At 45.3% G+C, this 19,848-nt stretch overlaps 1 protein-coding gene across 6 annotated transcripts in view; it reads left to right on the forward strand.

The window, feature by feature from the left end:
• LOC114853005 (rho GTPase-activating protein 21) overlaps window positions 1–19,848 on the forward strand; it is a 53,170-nt gene that overhangs the window by 9,856 nt on the left and 23,466 nt on the right. For 3 of the 6 annotated variants that reach the window (XM_029145806.3, XM_055507833.1, XM_029145805.3), the window contains one exon: window positions 19,260–19,448. In XM_029145806.3, the coding sequence (XP_029001639.1) occupies window positions 19,260–19,448 (189 nt within the window). Of the gene's footprint in view, window positions 1–15,246; window positions 15,814–19,259; window positions 19,449–19,848 lie in introns of those variants that run through there. The other 3 variants (XM_029145803.3, XM_029145804.3, XM_055507831.1) reach the window with 2 other exon arrangements.

The following is a 19,848-nucleotide window of genomic DNA, read 5'->3' on the forward strand; positions in this document are numbered from 1 at the left end:
AATAACTCGTAATGTCTTTGAATTTGGGTGTACTGAGGCATTAAACCATGAAGTATTGCCTCCCATTGGGGCAGGTTAATGTTTACACACAGGGGGCAGGTTTCAGCTCTGTGAAATAGATTATCTTCAGGTCCTTTGCCTTTCACTTTCTAATCGTTTATGAGCTTCCTGCTACAAATGGGACATATTCGACCCATACATTGTGGTTCAGTAAACGTATACCCTAATAATTAGCAGTAGCTGAACACAAAAAGAATAAATATGTTTATCTATTCAAAAAAACAGTTCACATTCCAAATAGACAAATCACACACTTAAGTCATGTTGCTTTGACTCAGCTTTTACTGGGTTTACAACAGGAGGTCTCGTGTTACACCACCACCAAAAGCTGTAAGGGATCCCTCCTGTGGCTAACAGGAGCTGTGTCTGCAGCCCATGGAGGCTCCTTCACTGTGGACTGTGTTGTTAATCGGAGCTGTGCTGTAGTACTCAGCAGTTTGTAGTAAAAGGTGGCGTGAGCAGAATGCTGATTCATGTCATACTGCCACCCCTCACCCATCCGTCCACGCAGATGCATAATAATCAAATGTATGAGGCTTTGCTGCATGTGGCTGTAATGGCTTGGCTCAACAAAAACCCAGAACCACCCTGTCCTTGGATTGTAACCATGGAGACACATGTAAAACAACCCTCTCCTCTATATTAAAGCTGTGCCTCTATGCCAGGGAAAGGAGAGTGAAGACAGCAGAGCATGTGAATAAGAAGTAGCTGGATGCTGCTGAGTCTCCTTGGCCTGGATGTTGAAAATGGGCCTGGAAATGATGCAGCTCTCTTTGGTGCAATGCAGACAGGGCAGGGAGGAGCTTAGCAGTGGGTGGAGCATGTGCATGCATGTAAGGGTGGACGTGTGTGATGAAGGTGGTGTTGTGTTTTTATGCATGAGTTCACATGTTGGCTCTTTTTTATCCTCCTCCTCCATCCACCGAGAAGAGGTTGCAAATGTCAGCAGCATGTGGGGAGAGGCTGCCTTTTTATTTCCTCTTTATTTTTTTTTGTGTGTATTTTGTTGTCGTCTGAGTGCTGAAACCGCAGCCGTGGTGAACGTTGTATCCAAAGTCGAGCAGCTTATAAAGAGCAGTTACATCATGTGAGGCAGTCAGAGAGAGGGAGGGCGGGGTTGAATAATCCCTCTGCAGAGCCTTGACAGAGAATCCATAGATCACTGGTGTGTCGGTCACCTTCTCCATACTCTGATTCCCCCTGCTGTTGTTATCAGATGATCAGAGTCAAACACTTGTCCTTCCCAGACTCATTTAGCTCAAATGCATCAGTAGCTTAGCAGTTTGCTCCCATGGTTGAATTCTGTTGGCTTCAGGTCACCGTTATGTCCTCTGTTAAAAGAACGGCCTATTTTCCTTTTCTGCTCATTCAGGCCTGAGGCATCCCAGTAAAGCAGGCGTTGATTGGCTGCCTGCTCAGCGTCACAGCACGTGATTGGGCCGGCGATGCAGGCTGTAATAATAAATCCTCCGTCCTGTGTCAGTCTGCGTCCACACGTTGCGTTGTTCTGATGTTGATGAGGCGGCTCTTCATTAGCATTCAGTGAAACCTACCGTCTTCTGACAGACGGACTGACGCCTGATTTGTTAGTCAACAGTGATGCATTGCAAGCATAACCAGTCTGACAGCATCACAGGAGACGCAGTGGTATCAAATATGTACAACTATACGTTTTTCCACCTGTGCCAGGAAATTCTTCTTCTTCTTTTGCTTTTCTTGAAACCACAAACCATCCATCTGTTTCTCCCTTGTTTTTATTTCATTTTTTAAAAGGCCTGTGTGTGTGCATGCCAGAGTGAGTTGCTCACTAGTTGACTGTTTACTGCAATGATGGGGAATGTAGTGGACACTCCCTCTTTGTTACTTAGGGGCCCAGCGATCATAGGAAACCATCTGACAATGGGAGGATGGTGTCTGAAGACACTCAGAGTCCAAGTATGTTGTAAGGTGCATATAGGCTCAGAGAAGAGGCAGCAATAAAGGTCAGGAGATGAAGGGAAAGAGGAAGACGTGAGGAGGATGAGGGTTTTATTGTTTCCAGCTGGGTCCGGGTGTGGTCACCATGGCCCGGAGACCTGCTGTGTTCAGTTCTGCTCTGTCTATGCCTTCCTGCCAAATGGCCAAATGCGTGTTGTTTTCTTTCTGCGTACGGTTCTGCACGTGCCCGGCTTAATGGCGATTTAATTGTGTTGTTGTGTGATAGTATTTCTTGTTGAAATATTTACATTATAGAGATTTCTGTGGATTAACTGCGGGATATTAATCATCTGCTGCAGAATCAACCATTATAGTATTAGGAAACCCAGCAAATGGAACATGGAACAGACTGAATGTTGCCTTGGACGGCGCCTCTGCGTTTTTATTGTTTGCTGTGACTACCAGCAGTTTGTCAGGCTTCGTGTGGAGTTAATGGTCATCTGAGGTAAAAGTGTCCAGGCTTTCCCATATCCACAGCGACTGTTGTCCTCGCTGTCGTCTTTTTCCAAGACACACTGGCAATAATTATCCCTCTTTTTCCGTATCAAAGTGGGAATGCAGCCTTTTAGGCTGCGTGTTTCCTGTTAAGCAACAAACGCCTGCAAATTAATGAATACAAAGTTTTGTAGTATAGAGACACTTGTGTTGATTGTTTTGCACCATATTTTAGAAAATGGAGATGAAAAAGCCTGCAAAGGGAAAAAAGCAGCCAGACAGACTGAAAAGTCTCCATTGTGTAAAAACGATGACCCTCCAATGTGGTTTGAATTTCCCTTTATTAGCTAAACTATATTACACTGATCAGATTTAATTATGCAACGTGATGCTACACTTAAACCAGTTGCTGTTGATGGATAGGGTCTGACTAAGGGTGGTGGAGTGGTCAGTTTTTCTTTACACCTCACTGGATTATGTTTTTAAAACGTAATGCAAGTGTCACTGACAGACCTATGGCAAAGAAACATATTTGAGCTCAACTCTAAAACCAAAGTATTACATCCTCACCGCATAATCCTCCTCTGGCAGCCGTTTTGGTGCAGCCATCGTCCATGTGGTTTTTTCCTCCTCTCTCATTGCTTCATTATTCAATTAAGCAGTAAAACACATGTTAACATTAACCACATGGAGGATCCCCTGTCGAGACCAGAGCAGTAAAGATGAACCGTGGGCCGGCGTGTCACGCTCCAACGGGTAGAGATACGGCTCTCGGCCTGGTTTCCATTTGCACCGCTGGCGGAGGAGAGTGATGCCGCTCAACGGGTGCACCTAGTAAATACCTTCTGGTTTGGACGGGGCGATTGTAGTGAGCCAGGTTGGAGTAGAGTGGAGGAGACACAAAGCTGTGATTCAGGTGCAGAGATCCCCCCCATCCACCCACGTCACAATGGGAGCATCCATCAACACAGCTCTGCGCTCTTTCCGTCTTTGATTTGATTGATTGCTGATGACTGGCACTAATGGCCATGTGGCTGCATGCACATGTGCAGACTCACGCCCACGTCAGCTTCGCCACGCACACACGCATACATTTACACACCTTTCAGATGCACTTACTCGGGGCTTTTCCACAGTTTCTGCATTCCACTGGCCATATCTCACTGAAAGGCCCCAACTGCTTTTAATCAGTTGGGTCACGAGGCGCTCCAGATGGGCCTCAGCGTTGGGTGGGACTGCAGCGGAGCTGAAGCGGGTGGGGAGAGAGGGGGGGACTGCACTTAAAGTCATGTAATAGTAATAGTCCAAATATTTGTGCCCCTTCTCTCCATCCCTCAGCCCGCCCTCCTGTCTTGAATTGCATCACCCTCCGCAGAGACCCATGATGGACACCTTGCCCTGCCCTGCTGTACTCGGCGTGCGTGTTCCAACATTTTCCATCATCAGACTGCTAGTCCTTAGTGTTTTTAAAAAAGAGCTCTGTGTGCTTTTTGGAGAGGGGAAAGACATATCGACGCATTCTGTAATATAGGAGTTCACCAAGTCAAAAATATCTGGGCCATAAAGCAAGAAATGTGCAGAATGTGAGTGAAACCTCCCAAACGCACTGTATCTGCAGAACTAAGATAGAAATATGAGCTCATGCTCATACTGAAGTCAGTCTGGTCAGCATCCCACACTTCTTATCTTCTTAACGCTGGAAGGGGGGAGTAGAACCAGGATGAAAAAGGAGAGAAGGTGTCATGAACAGGAATGTACAAACAGTAGATCAGCAGCCTGATGCTGACAGGTGCAGTTTTTGCACACATGCATGCGGACTAATTGAATCCCACAGTAACTGCTCTTTGTCAGTGAGTCATTATAAAATCAATGCTCTGATTTTCACCTTGCTTCATTTTGCTTTGACACTGTTTATGACCGTTACCTGGATACTGTCGCTCTCCCCTCGTCACTTGGCCCCCCGCTGCCCAGGTCTCACGTTACAGAGGCTGACGTCGCCCCATTCTCAGCGTTGGTCTGTTACATTAATACTCGCAGGCCCCGTGCCCTGCATGAAGGTCGCAACACATGCGTGCTTCAGGAAACGTCTGGGAATACTCGGAATGGGCGCTAGCGTCGCCCCTAGCATAGCATGGATGCAGTGCCCATCTGCTGCACCTAAAGGACCCTCTTTAGGTCGAGCTTAAAGTCGTCTGCATGAAGTGCGACTCCTGCCACTATTCTTCGACGCCTCGGTGGAACATTCTTGTCAATGGGATTGAGTGAGTGAGGTGCGCTCAGTTTAGAAGCTGATCTTGGCTCCGCTAACAGGATTAGCGTCGCTGCACCTATAGGGAACGCACTGGGCATTCTTTGCCGGTGGCTCCCAGCCTGCCAAGCTGTCTGGTTACCGCACTGATTCAAACTGACGACCCGCATTTAGCCAACCTTCTGCGTCTCGCTTTCTCCTTGCGAGGCATCAAGTCACCACTACCCAGCCCCCTTGCTGGTTGATGCCACGTCATGGGCCACCAGCAGGCAGCGCAGATATGATACAAGCAAGTCATTCATCTGACTGAATCTGAATAGTGCTTGATTGTAGAGATAAGCAGGTTAAAGGTAGGAAGCTCTTTACTGTGATGCAGTAGTGCTTTTGATAGGATGGTACATTTATAGCTAGGAATGAGACGTGCAGCTGAAACCAAGGCGGTAGCTTGATGGCTTTCATGTTTTTATTTCTGTAGCTGTCTCACAACCATTCGTCCGTAGCCACAACCTTGAAGCTTATTCCACATTATAACTGCTAGCGAAAGCCGGCGTGGGGGTCCATTTGTTCCCCACAACTGTTTTCCGTGCAGTATCTGTGTATGTGGCTGCTGCACAGAGTCCTTTTTGTCCGCTGCAGAAATCTCCCGCCATCAGATTAGCAACTGATTTAATGCTTAATCAGTTGCTCTGGTTCAGTCCCACCACCGCTGCCTGACAAACACACACTCCTGCCCCTCCTCCCACACACGAGCCAGTGACAGGCAGTGGGGTTTGCTGTGGGAGCCATCTGGCCTCAGTCTGGGCCTGCACTACCACCAACCGGCCTTTCACTCCCTCTCTGACAGTAACACATAAGCTCACGCATCCCAGCACAAACAATAGGTGCTGAATCACAGTTTAAGTGATGTTCATTTTAGAAACTAACATTTATTTCATAGGGTTAGTGATTTTAATTGCAAGATTGTGTTTATATACTGTTGTACATATTTATGCATGCTGTGTATTTTATTGGCTGCTTGGAGGCAGGTTTCCTTGTTTATGTAGACTCTTCCCTGAGTGCCTGTGTGATTTTCTGCAGCTTTTGTTTTGTGCCCACAGATGTGTACACATAATGTATTGGTAACGAAAGCACCATGGCAATATGGAAAGTCCCAAACACGACAGAAAAATGTGTTTAAAACTAACTTTTGCTAAAAAATCCTACTGAAAAAGGAAAGCCTGTAGTTTCCCCCTGAAAATCACTTCGGAGGTGAACTGAAATGAACACATCTACGTTGAAAGAAATGTTTCAGATGTATATTTACATTATATCAGCGTGTGTGCTTTGTGAGTTGTTGTTGCATATATAGCTGCACTTTCATACAAGCACACAACACAGCAGATTGTGGTGACAGACATGCTCTCACCTACCGGAAATGCCGTCTGGTTCAGATGAAGGCTGACGCCAGCGTACCGGAACGTTTGCACGATGTGGTGCAAAAAGTAAATGAATTGCATGATAGAAACTTTATCAACACACCCACTGGCTCGTTCTGACTTCTCCAGACAATTAACAGCATCACTCGCCAATAGGCTTGGTCAGGCTTTGCGTGTACTTTGTAGTAGAGAGGTGGGAGGTGGAATTCAATTAATGTCCATTCCAAGTGATTTGGATGTTTGTGTCCCATCATACAGCTCCTCTGGGTGAAGTCTAACTTCAGGGCTGTCTTACATTTTCTATATTATAACAAGTTACATATGAGACGTTGTAAAACTAGTTCCTGTAGCAATATTCATATTGGGGTAAATGAAAATGACCTCTTTGAAAAAGAAGCACAGCAAGATATGTCCTTGATTCATCAAGTGATGGGTGTGTGACGGGAAAATTAGGACCTTTTGTTGTTTTTTAGTGGTTCCTATAAAGGGTTACTCATCAGTCAGCTTGGAATTTACCCCAGATTAAGAAAATAGTGATAGACAAACACAGAGCGCAGATTCGTCAGCCCTGCGGCCTTGGGGTCCCGGCCCCCCTGGACAAACATGGGAGGAAAACATTCCAGTGAATAATGAGGCGAGCTGCTCCACGCTGTGGGGAGAGAGGTGGAGAGCTAAATGGTCTTTTCTTCAGCTCATCTGGCCCAGGTCCTTATTACGTAACTGGGGTTTTGTTGCGCGGACCCACGGAGGACAGAGCGAGCAGAGCCCAGGAAAAGCAGGCACTGTTGGATCCTCCTCTGCCAGCTGCTGCTTGGGTGAACGCTCAGCGCTGACGTCCCGCTGCGATGCACTTCGACGTCGGGGCTTTTGTGGATACGTCGCAGGCGCCCGGCTTCGTGCTAACAGCATCAGCCCCAAAACTATTCTCCGCCGAGTGACGGTAGCGCTCAGCTGAAAGACCACATTCTTCTTCTCCCAGCTAATACAGGACATTACTGTTCAGTCACACCTGCCCCACCCTGTATAAATCCCATGTCTGGCTGTATGTCTGCAGCAGGCCACATGAACCCTGTTGAACCCAGAACCACTGGCCTGGCTGACATTAGCAACAGCTACGCAACCTACAGGCCATTTTTTACCCATGTCCATCTCTTGGGGCTGTCAGTTTATCTGTTTTGGCTTATTTCACTCTTAGTTCATGCTATCTCGCTCTTGACCCCTTTTTCTTCTGAGTGCACTGACCCTTGGCATCTGAGCGGGTCCACTCATGCCGCTATTCCCAGCTGCTTATGTCATATTTTTATCTTCATCTTTGTTTGGGCCTGCCCTGTGATCCGCAGGGCGACATCAGCCAGCAGCTCAGACTTCATAAAAAAATCTGATTATGGCTGAGTCGTCCACTGTCATAAATCAGACCTGCATCCTCTCAGAGATGAAGGCTTTTCCCTGCATCTGACAGACATGTCAGTGAATTTGTTTTCCCAGAAAACACAAACTATATGATTATATCCTGGAAATGTTTTCTCATTTAGTATTTTTTGCTCGCCACATCACAGCTCAGTTGTTTGGTGACACACTGACTAACGGAGATATTAGCTGAATGACTGTGGCTAATTTAGGCGTTTGGAACCATCAAATGCACACAAGCAGCATGGTCGTTTTGATGACACGCACCATGATGTCACACAGTGAGCTTCAGGGCGTTTGTGAGTCAACGTCCTAATTGATAAATTCTCTGTGGCTGTACTCGGAGGTCTGATGAAGTGCAGCAAAGGGGGAGTTGAGAGGACGCACCCTTTGGCAGAAAAGAGTGAAATAAGGAGGAAATGAAGAAACGAGGAGAGGACCAGATTTGCAGCTCAGGCCAGAGAGGGGAAGTCCAAGGACCATCATTTCACTGAGACTCTGCAGACGTCCACATCTTTAAGGATTCCTCTCTTTTTCTGCCTGTTTGCCACATTTTTGCTCTCACTATTGCTGGACCATAATAGCAGGGTAATTTACAGCCCTTGGTCAGTCTCGGGTCTCGGTATGTGTGACTGTTGTTTAAAGGGCGTGTCATCAGTGCTGGCTCCAGTGCAGTGTCTCTCTTTATAACCAAGACCAGATCTGTTCTATAACACAGTTGTCACAGTCCACTGAACGCCTTCATAACATTAGGTTTAAAATTGCATAAAAATGTTATCGTACTAATGTTCAACTTTTCTGATGTTAAAAATATACTAGAGAATTGACACTCCTGGTTCTAACAGATGTGGAGCAGAGGGAACAAATAATTCTTCAGTCTATGAAATTGTACAGCCATTAAAAAAAAAGTTTCTGATCTGTTCTTTCCAAAATCCATATTGAAGCTAAAACACGTTTACTGCAGCCGCACGTGAGAAAAGTAAACACAACATGGCAAAAGGCCTCATATCAGCTTGAATATTTCATATTCCATTACGTTGGAAAGTGTATTTTTAGAGTTGGCATCTCAGGAGTCACTTATGAATTTTAAATGGTCGTTTTGAATATTTCACCAGCGGACCAGAATAGTAGCGTTAGATGCCAGAGATGACGTGGATGGAATCTGCATGGAGGCAGCCAGAGATGTTGGTATTGAACTTTGCTGCCCTGGCTAGGATTATTTTTCTGACTTTAATTTTAAAGATTTAAATAATTTGTTCATCAATAATTGAAGATATTTGTACAGTAGTTGTAGCACTAAGGCGCCTGTTTACTGTAAACCTAATCCTTCCTAAGACAATTGATGGTCTAGAGTCTAGAGCACATAGAGAAGTCAACATATCAAACATCTTGCCGTCCAATCTGGCTGTGCTGTCCTTGCACTATGTGTGTTGTCACCCATTACACTGTAATTATGCACCTCCAGTCCAGACCAAACCACAGCAGTCTGACCTTAAACCTCTGCCAAGGGACTTCCAAGCTCAGCTTACACCCTGGTATATGGGCCCTTTATGAAGCACATGCTGGCTAACGGCTGCGTCACAGTTTGTTAAAGGAGCCATTCACAGATCTGGAAAGTCTGAGTGATTAGTTTACATTCAGGGTGGAGAGGTTAGACTCCATAACCTATTCTCATTTCAGTTTATTAACGTTTCTATTTCATTCAAGTGTTTGTCCAAATATGTCGGTGTCTAATTGTTGACATCTATGCTGGGTTTTTCAGCCTGAGTGGGTTAAAGTAGCTCTTTAGGGTGAATCCAGCTGCACCAGAGGTTTAACCATCCCACTAGATCAGTAAACCAGTGCAGCACATCAAAGCCAGGTCAGAGAGAACCTACTGAGACTGACCTGGAAACAGGCTTATCCCACACTACCATGTCCATCTGACAGGAGTATAATTGTGTCTTCATTAGCACCTTCTGGTGATCTGAGGCTCTTTGTCATCTCACTTCTCCATAACCCTGAGGTTTTTCCTTTGGGAGGAGCCGGGACAGGATGAGAGATGCCATAATTAAACATTAGCACAAGAGGTGTCCGGCGTGGGGTAGGCTGGGGTAGCGCTTGTCATCAGAAACATATCTGCTTCTTTCTGAGAGCAGCTGCCGAGGAGTGAATGAGCACGCTACTGAATGCTTGATTGGCAGAGGCATTTGTCTGAAGGTGTCTAGGGACCTCTGGAGACAATTGTCTCGATAAAGCAGCGCTCCTTCACCAGGGAGCTCCCTAATACACCAAGCTCACGCAAAACCCCCTGTGGGCTTGGAACCTTTGTCTTTCTCCCCGTTAGGTTTTTTGGTGAGTGTCCAACCCATGACCTCTTCTTGGTGCAGCCTCAGCTCAGTTTTTTGAGGAAATCCCCTGCATTTTTTTCCCACTCCTAGACATTTGAAGCTGCCGGGCATTTCTCCCCTGCTCCTCACAGATGGTCTCCATAGCAAACTGTGATTTTTGAGCGTAGTTGTTGCCAGTGGAGTAGAAGTATTACATTGGCTTGTAAATATGCGGTGGGCATGACTCACAGGGAGTTAAACTGGTAGCTTTTGGAGTTGTTGTGTCGTAATGTGTTATGTTTGAGTTGGATGCTCCTTAAAATGAAACAAAAGCTGGTGCCAACTTGCGCTTCACGCCCAAAGCATGCATGAGAAAGAGCAGTTTTATTATTGGTGTAGGGTTTTAATGACAGCAACCGCTGATAGCTTCAGCATTTATTACAACATGACCTATTTTTATTAGTTAAGAGACATTCAAACTGTGTAATGATTCCGTTCTATGTCCAACATCTTTAGTTTATTTAAGTGATTGTCAACATTTTTTGCTTTTGCCAAGACTTTTAACTCGGGAACATTGTAGAATGACTTCATTTTAGACTGTGGGAATTTAAACAGGCACCTTCAGTATGGGGACCTTATCCCATCTGTGAAACACGGACAAGCAAGCATACCTTTAAACTGGATCATGCATCAGACAACAGGGCTACAGATCTGACTGCTCCCTGACATCAGTTTTGTAGAAATGGTGGATAAAATCAGATTATGATGAAAGTCAACCATCATTCCTGAGTAGAAGCTGTTCTGGAGAAGTGGCCTGAAATCCCTCTGCACCACAGTGAGCTGATAAACCGTTCATCAGAAACTTTTAATTGAAGTTAGTTTTAAAAATGAGGTCACAGTAGTGAACAGCATAAGCTGAGTTGATCTCTAGAGGACATGAAAAAATATAGTTTATCCCCTCTTTAAACTTACTGAAGCAATAGCTTGTTTTTCAGCCTGTTACATATTCTTTATTGCTAAACAGAATGTTTGGTAATGAGCGACTGTTTATTTTCCAGCTGTGAACAGCGTCTCCAACTCCCTTTTGCTGTCCAACTTTCTCCCCTTTGCCTTCAGGCTCTATACTTCCAAAGCACCCTCCCTCTCTGCTGCCATTGTACTTTCTGCCAGATGAAAGTGCTCAAACACTATATTATAAGCTCTCATATTCAATACCTGACCGACTATTGCCTCTGACTCACAGATTGAGGCACTTATCTGCTTGAAACAAGCTCATTCTGCTCTAGTATCTGCCTGATCATCTCAGGGCTGCCCATGCGTCCCCAGGGTAGTCAGTGGTGGGGTTCATACCCCTCGGTAATCCCTGGGGGCTGCATGAAGAAGGGCTTTATGGATGTGCAGTGGTGTGGCTGCGTAGTGGGAGCAGTCTGTTCCCTGGCCCTCATTAGCCGGGCCATTGTTACAGTAAGCCATACCTCGCGGAGCCCAGATGCAGCATGTTCAGATTAGATCTTACACCCGCCGGGAGTCCTGAAAAGCCTCCTCCAAATTGAGCCTAATACTCCTGCAAGACTTTCCCTTTCCTTCCGGCACCACGTACCCCACACAGCCACAGCTACATAAAGTTGGTCACACATGAGGACCAATCGGTCGGAGCCTTGTGTCTTTAATCCCTGTCCAGAGATCCTGTCAGCTGCTTACAGACCACAGGCCCTTTATTCTTTTGTTACACAAATCAGAGCTGTAGATAATCATCTAATAAATTCTAGACTCTAGATTTGAGTGGATTAAAATGAAAGAGCATCATGCAACAACCTGGTTTTCATTGTGTGGTGTTCTCCCAAAATGTTAACATCTCAAACGGGTTTCACAACTTGGGGAACATGACTTTGGTTGTTAGGGTTTGGATTTTGAGCATTCCTTGTGAGACTTGGCGTCCGTTGTATAAATGTAGATGTAAAAACTTCCAGCAGTAGCTTTTCTTGATACTAATTTAGCTTTTTGCTTTCCAAATCCACAATTTGGACTCGTATTTGTTGGTCTTTAAACACATGAGTAAAGGGCTCATGAGTGGTCCCAAAAACCCTGCACTGCTTGACATTTTCTCCATACTTGTCTTTATTTTACCACAGGCTGTTGTTTTTGGCCCTTCATGTGATGTTGTGTGAAGCCACAAGGCCGTGTGCAGAATTATCAGCCGGGAGAGTCCAAGGCCCACTGTGTTGGGTCCAGCGCTGAGTGCTAACAACACAGCAACAAGCGAATGACCAGCAAACCCTCCATCTGTTATCGATGGCACCACCCTTCACACACACTGGTAGAATTTCACAGGCGTCTGTGGCCATGCTCAAGTTGATTTTATCAACTGGACCACACTGGAACTATTTGTTATTGCTGCTTTTCTAGGTTAGAAAACAAAACTTACAATTTACACTACAGTGTAATCCCATAAAGTTTCTCAAAGCATTTTCTTTGGTCGGCGCTAAGTAGATGTGGTCAGTTTATAGTATGTTTGGCCCTGGTCCTGTTAAGCTGTCTGCTTTGATATGATGTCTTCATTTAGAAAGTATTCTTATTTTGTATTTATTTAGTATTTATTATGAAATGCATTAGTTCATTGAAACGTAATTGTAAAACGTAAGTTTAGTCATATCTGAGGAAAGACAGTGTATCACCTGAGTAGTGTTATATTCACTGTTGGTCTTTCTTTATTTTCTTAGAATGAATTCAAATCAAGGTGGGACCTTGTTACAGTAAGTCTTTGTAGTAATGTACTTCAGCTGTTTGAAGTTGTTTAAAACAAAGACTAACTTTAGAATTTTCATCGCTTTTTTCCTCCCTAGCTTCTAGATGACATCCCTTTTTAAACTAGTAATTAATTTTTGAATTAATTAATTATTCTTGTTTACCATGAAGCAAATCATCAAACGAGGAATCGTATCTAATGTTAAGACAACAGTTGTATGTGTGGGCCAGTCCGAGCTGACTCCAGTGCAGCTTCAGCAACTGTTGTTATTGCAGTTTGTGGAAGTGGCTGCTCCACAGACTGATGTAGTTATACCTCAAGAAACATCTGCATTCACAGCTTTTGAACATCTGGCAAGACTGTGTTTGAAGTCTTGTATCTCAAATGCATAATGGATGCCCTTTCACTTTTTTAGGGACTGGGTTGCTTTCGGAAGTATGAATAGTATGACATTAATAGGTCATCATTACAATGTTTTAGAGCTCTGAGCTTTCACTTTTTCTGCCCACCTTAACTCCACTGTGTGGCCTCAGCTTTGGTCCACATCGGAACAACACAAAGGAATTCAAATGACTTCCTCGACCGCTTGCTGTCACACCTAGATATTCCGTTCTATACATAAACATGTACGTAGACACACACAAACAAACCGTGAAATCATGGGCACCCACAGACACTCCAGTCCAGTGGACCACATTGTTGTGGTCTAGTTTGTTGCCGAGGCAACGGCACAATATTTCTGGGCGGCATGTCTAGTTTGTCCACATGGCACCAAATTCACTTCCTAGACAACAGGAATTCCATCCAAGAACCTTTTTTTTCTTCTCACGCGCTTTAGATTTAAAGGAATTTAGAGACATACATGATGCTGTTTAAAAGCTCCAACAGTCTGGAATGTATTAGTTTTACTTTGCCATGAAAGGTAGAATAGAAATGGAAATATCAAATCTGACGTTTTCACCTGTTCTCCTTTCTCTGAGGTAAATTATTTGTGTTGTAGATATAATGCTACTATTCCTGTCAGACTTAATCCATGTTTTGGCTTCCACAGGCCCAGAGTCAGTGTTTAGTGACTTCTATTTCTGAAGTCTTTTCCATGCAGAATACCACATACTATATTGAGCCCGCTTGAATGCGGTAACAAGATGCTCGTAACCAAACCCTGAAGGGGGAACATTCCACGACTGGGTTCCCGATGTTGCTTTCACGGTCACTGATGTCTGGGGTCGTCACAGTCAAAATAGGCTGCTATTTACATTTTCACTGTTTAGCAAGCGCTTCCATCCAGCGCCGGCTGCCGACGGACACAAGTTAGCTGCTAAAGGTAGTGAACCAGTGATTTAATCTACCTAGGTTCTGCTGCTGCTGTAGGAGCAGCACCGATGCCTCAGGGCCCCAACTTGAAAATGTGATTAAATATTAAATTAATGCTGCCCGCGCTCTCAAATGGTATCAGGGTTGAGTCTGTTCCCTAAAATAAAAGCAGTTGTCATGCTTCTGTGGGGTTTACTTTACTTTATGGAGCTATTCCTTCACATGCGTGGCTAGCCTCCTGTTGAATACTAGATTTAAGGGATTAAAGGGACTTCCAATGGTTTACATGCGTCCAGACTATTGAGGAACTGCAGCACTTTCATGGTCTTGACAATGTTAGTAATACCCCAGTGTGAATGTTTTCAGTGTAGATACAATCACCGCAGTAATATTTTAAAACTTTAAAAACTCTTTTAATGCCTTTATTTGCAGAAGAGGATTAGGGCCAACACAAATGAGGTCTGGCTTTAATCTTGAAATCTGAAAATTTTGAGATTAATGTCAGAACTGAAATATTTTTTATAGTGGCCTTAATCCTCTTCCATACTTATTGCTAAACTGGACACAAACATTTGCACCTACAAGTTTTCAGCTTAATTCCAGCAAGGCTTGGTATTGTAGCTAATTGCAAACAGACACAAACTGTGTTTAGCTTTGTGCTTCTTAATACCTTATGTATTTGGGCAAACTCTGAGTCGCTGTGCGTTTTGTAACTTCTGGTCTTCTCGCAGACGTCTGCTACACAGACATTAGGACTTTGTAGTTGCCAGATGAGCCAGAGGCTCATGCATGGAAGTGTGCCTTTATTAGTTGTACATTTTTACGCCTTCTAGGGTTCAAAGTACCAACGTTCTTCCTTATCTGCACTGGCCCTTCCTCTCTTTGGTTTCCGACTCCTGGTGTTTCCTCTAAAACACTTGAATATTCTTCAAACCTCAGCTGCCTGCAACTTGTATCAGACAGCAGCGAAAACTCGTTCTCTCCTTTCATTTGTTCTTATGATTTATTGATTAGCTCGACACACGAGTCTCAGAGTGTGCGTTCGTGTAGTTAATGCACAGCAGCTACAGCCTCCAAAGGCTGGCAGCAGAGGAGGTGAGGTAGTCACAGGGAGATGAAGGAGGTAGGAAAGGAAGGAATTCACTTCTGCGTGTGTGTGTGTGTGTGTGTGTGTGTGTGTGTGTGTGTGTGTGTGTGTGTGTGTGTGTGTGTGTGTGTGTGTGTGTGTGTGTGTGTGTGTGTGTGTGTGTGTGTGTCTGTGTGTGTCTGTGTGTGTGTGCGTGCGTGTGCATACTTCACAGAGAGTTTTGTGTGGTGAGTGGGTGGGTGCGTCAGTCAGTCGGCCTAGCTCTCTGCAGTGCACTCTCCTCTCGCCTGAATGGAAACATCGTGTGTCTGTGGGACGCCCAGAGGAACAGCCCTGTTTCTCGGCGCTGAGACCAGAACAGATAATCAAAGGCGGACTCGGGAGGACAGAAGGAGCAAAATGGACTCAACCAGAGACTTGGAATAGACTGAAAAGAGGAAGTAAACAGTAAAGACTTCAGTAAGACTACTGGTTTGTCCGAACACGTCAGACCTGGCTATGCCATGCTGGCCCAGAGGAACGGACTGCCTCCAGGCTGCAAGCGGCTTCCCCTGAAGGATCATCCTGACCTGCGGGACGTGGACGCGGACGCCCAAGGCTGCTGCTCCCTCTCACCTTCCCTCTCATCGGGAGGCTGTCCCTGGGCTCGGCTGGCCGGAGTGGACGGCTGCTTGTCGGAGCCGTACTGCCTTTGGTTCCAGCTTTTGGCCAAAGCCTACTGGGGTGAAGTGGAGCTGGGGCTGACCAGTCCCAACCGCAGCGTGTCCTGGGCTCGGCTCAGGGAGGCATCCAGAAAGAACTGTGTGCGATCCCGGGTAAGGACAGAGATGTTGTTAGGGACGGAGAGCATCCCTGTGATTTGACATTTAGACTCTTAAAGCTTGTGGCATTTAGGACCCTGCCATGCCAAGAAATATGCATGTAGGTGATATCCGTTTACATCGGAACCATTTTTGAGGGGATGAGAGGTGCTGGGCAGCGGAATTTTAGTGTGCGTCATCCTGCGCTGCAGCAGGTTGTCCTGTTTCACTGACCCACATCTTTTTGTCTAATGCGTGTGTGTCTGTGCGTGTGTGTTTGGGTTTTAGATTTCGTTTATTGTTATTAGACCCGGTGGTGGGTTCAGTGACACGTCGCTGTCACAGGAAGATGCTGTTATGTTTTCAGCTGTGCATATCTCACAGGCATGTTTTCAGCATTTCTCCTTAAGTAAAAGTACAACAATTGCCTTTATTCGGTTTTTTTTATCTAACATCATAGACTGAGGTGAGGAGTTTCTTTCTTAGGGACCAAATGAGGCAATTTAAGGCACATTTTTCTATGATACAGGAGCAAGGGTGACTAATGTGGTCAGACAAGCAGAAATGGAAAGATGTTTGTAAAGTAAAAGCAGGAGGGAGTGGAGGAGGCACCTCCATGACGTCAGACAACCCGAGTTGAATCACACACGAGCGTGGAGGAAAGCTGAGTGGCATTCAGATCCACACAGGAACAGGCATGTGAATGTCAGCGATGCCATATGGCAGCGCACGCATCTAAAGATGCGATGAACAGACCGCGTGAATAATTAAACGGTATTTGTCCACGCTTCCTTGAGGCAGATTTACAGTATTGCACCTTTGGGGGAACCTTGAAGCACTTTGTCCTGTGCGGTCTCCATCCTAAGGGACGTTTGTGCAGAGTGGCTTTGCTGTTGCGTAACATCACATTCCAGTTTCATCACAGAATCCAAACAAACAGCTGAGGTGGGCTGCATCAGCTCCAGTCCTTTCTTTCTTTCATCTCATCGCCTCTCGGCCTCACTGTGGACGGTGGCTCTCCTCCAGCTGGGTGTTGGGTAGTGTTTTCGCCCCACGCCCATCCCGCTCTCTGGAGGCTTCTACATCTCCTGCTCCCAGACAGGCAGAAACCAAGAGGGTCGGTGGGGGAAGGGATCTTTGTTTTGATCCGTATGTAAGGTGTATTTTTGTGTGACAGGAGCCTGCGGAGAGATCCTGATTGAGGTTTGAACTCTTGGCAGGTTCTCATAGACCAGATCACGATGCTAGTGTTAGCAGCGACTGCTACAGTAACTCGTGCCCTGCGGCGGTCCAGCCCCAGCGTGACTCTGATGATGGATGTGACAGGAGTCAGAGCAGCAGGGCTGATCGGTTGGTTTTCCTAAGTGATGGCGCAATGTGGAGTAGTTGTCATCAGGGGATACAGAACATTGCCTGTTGTGTGTTACGTCTTGTGAAAAATGTGGATTGTAAAGCATATGGAAGAAAACACTGTGTAACAAAGGCACCGATCTGAGCTTTTCCCTCCCTGTAATAATTCTGGTACATGATAGGCTGATGCATGTTACACATCCCATAATAGAATGAAGCCAGTGCTGGAGGGTAACGCTAGACTTTTACTGCAGGTTATTATGACACTGATACACCATCATTTATTATGCACTTGTATTTGCCTCTTGTGAAAACCATTTGACAGGTGCTCAAACATTAACAATAACCTGATTGAGTGAGAGCAGGTTTCAGCACAACAGCATGTTTATGTCTAATGCGCGGTCATACTAATCCAGCAGCCCATAGTTTGGCCTTGACCCTTTTAACATTATGCAACATTCCTGTTGAATCACATCCATGACCATCATCCTGTATGTTTGTGAGTTTTGTAATGTAATTTCCTGGAAAACGGGCTCGTGAAGGAACATGTGAGTGACTCACTGCATTTAAAAGTCCGCTGCACTTTTCATCCGACCGAGTCGGCGTAAACATTTTCTTTGTGCATCACAAACACCTCGTCGTCGGCGCGTTTCAGGTCCGATCGCGGCTGATGTGGAGCGTGCGTCGCGTTACGCAGGCAGAAACGTGACGTTACGCAAGCTGAGCACTGCCAGCATTTAAGGGATGTTTTTATCCTGTTAGTCACAGTAAGAGTCTAGGAGATAAGTCTGTCATCGTGCGAACATGCCAAACGGCCCCGCAGAGCCCCGAACGAACGCGCAATAACCGGAGCCATATGTGCCGTATAGCTGCGCCGGAGCCTGGCCCCTGTGCAAGCGGAGCCAAAGCCACGGCGCTGATTATTCCTGACAGATACTGTGATCGCTGACGTTGAGCACAACGCAGGAACTCAATGACTCGACGGCGCTTGGGCTTCTGTTGCCAGCGTGTAGAGTTTCCTCCGAGGAGGCAGGTGTGATGAGTGATGGTCGCCGAGCAGCCGGATGTTTACATCACATATGAACATATGTGAGCTGAGACTTGTGAAACCAACGGGATATTTTCTTATCAGAATGCAGTTGAGGCACTGGCAGAGTGGAAACAGGGGCTTCACGTCATCATTAGAGAGATTTTGATCTTCTCGAAGCACAGTTTTGACGTTTGTGCTTCACAAGTCAAAATGAATCAATATTAGAAATGAGGTATTTGTTAATAGTTTTGGCTACTCTAATTTTATTGAAGGGATTTTGTTTACATGATTTTTTTATAGATACAAATCAGTACAGATATCAAATATTATATATTTTATTCAACATGCAGATGAGAGATGGCTAAAAGATTCCAAGCCAACTATTTCTGACATGTAACTTGTTTTGAAGTGTTTAATTATTTATGTGTGATGACATGACACAGAGACGCAGTTCAAGCATACAAAGCGACGCCTTGTTACTCAGCCTGCTCTTACAGCTGAAGAATCGCCAGCTGGGGATTTCTTGTGTTTTTAAATCAAGGGGATTTATTATATTGCTCCAGGCTGTTTCTCGTGTAAAAACACAATCAGCTTTGTTTCAGCACGGCTACGTCTATTACCAGTGGTTGAAGAGTGACTGACTTGTTTTGTGGCTGAGTTTGTTTTTAGCTGTGAACACGTGGAGAAAGTTGCAGTTTCACGGTCACTGGGTTGTTTTTCATAGGAACGTTTGACTTTTAAATCTGTTGTTCTGTTTTTTAGTTTGCATCATTTATAGCTGTACTTTCCAGCAACATAAATCTAAAGGGGCCATGATTTACTCTGAAAGAAATGAGCAAACATTTCTAATGCCGTTATGTTTTGGTTTTCAATAATTATTTTTAGGTTCGTTTATTTATCATTGAGATTTAGTGCTTCATCTGTTTAACTAACTATGTAGTTAGAGCCCTCTTTGTTTGGGGAGCTAGTCACATGTCTGATCGTTAGCTTGAAACAGATGGTAGGTTATGTTTAACCTGCTTATGCCCTCCGTACTGTACATTTCAGTGAGTAACACTTGTTTATGTGCTTTCTGTTTCAGGGCAAACAGAAGGATGGGCGCAGTCAGAGCGAGGCGTCGACCGCGGCCTCTCCGGGGCCGGAGGAGGAGCCGTTTTCTTGGCCGGGGCCGAAGACGCTTCACCTGCGCCGGACGTCCCAGGGCTTCGGCTTCACTCTGCGCCACTTCATCGTTTACCCTCCCGAGTCGGCCGTCCACAACTCTTTAAAGGTGAGCGAGTGTTTCAGATCACATGTAAATATACCACATCAGCCCGACCTTCATACTCTGTACCACAGCTCAGCAGCTGTGGCAAGAACCATACAGTATGAACCAATAGCTGCAACCAGTCCTTTAAATGCTAACGTGCAGTAACAGCAGGGTTCCAGGGCAGTTTTCTGGCTTGTAGCATCCTACCTGGGAAATAGGCCAACCATCCTCTGGATAACATCAGTACCAATCTGTCCTTTGGTATTAATCCTGATGTTAGAGCACTTCCGGCTCCTAATGGCCACAGACTAAAGGGCTTGACTAAATGCGACAGGTCTTCTTTAATGGGAACAGGCTGGCGATTCAGCTTTCTCAAGGCTTATCTGGGGCCTGACTCATATTAGTTTTTGTAACTGATAAT

The sequence above is a fragment of the Betta splendens genome, chromosome 4 (genome assembly GCF_900634795.4).
Source record: "Betta splendens chromosome 4, fBetSpl5.4, whole genome shotgun sequence".
In the NCBI taxonomy this organism is placed as follows: Eukaryota; Metazoa; Chordata; class Actinopteri; order Anabantiformes; family Osphronemidae; genus Betta; species Betta splendens.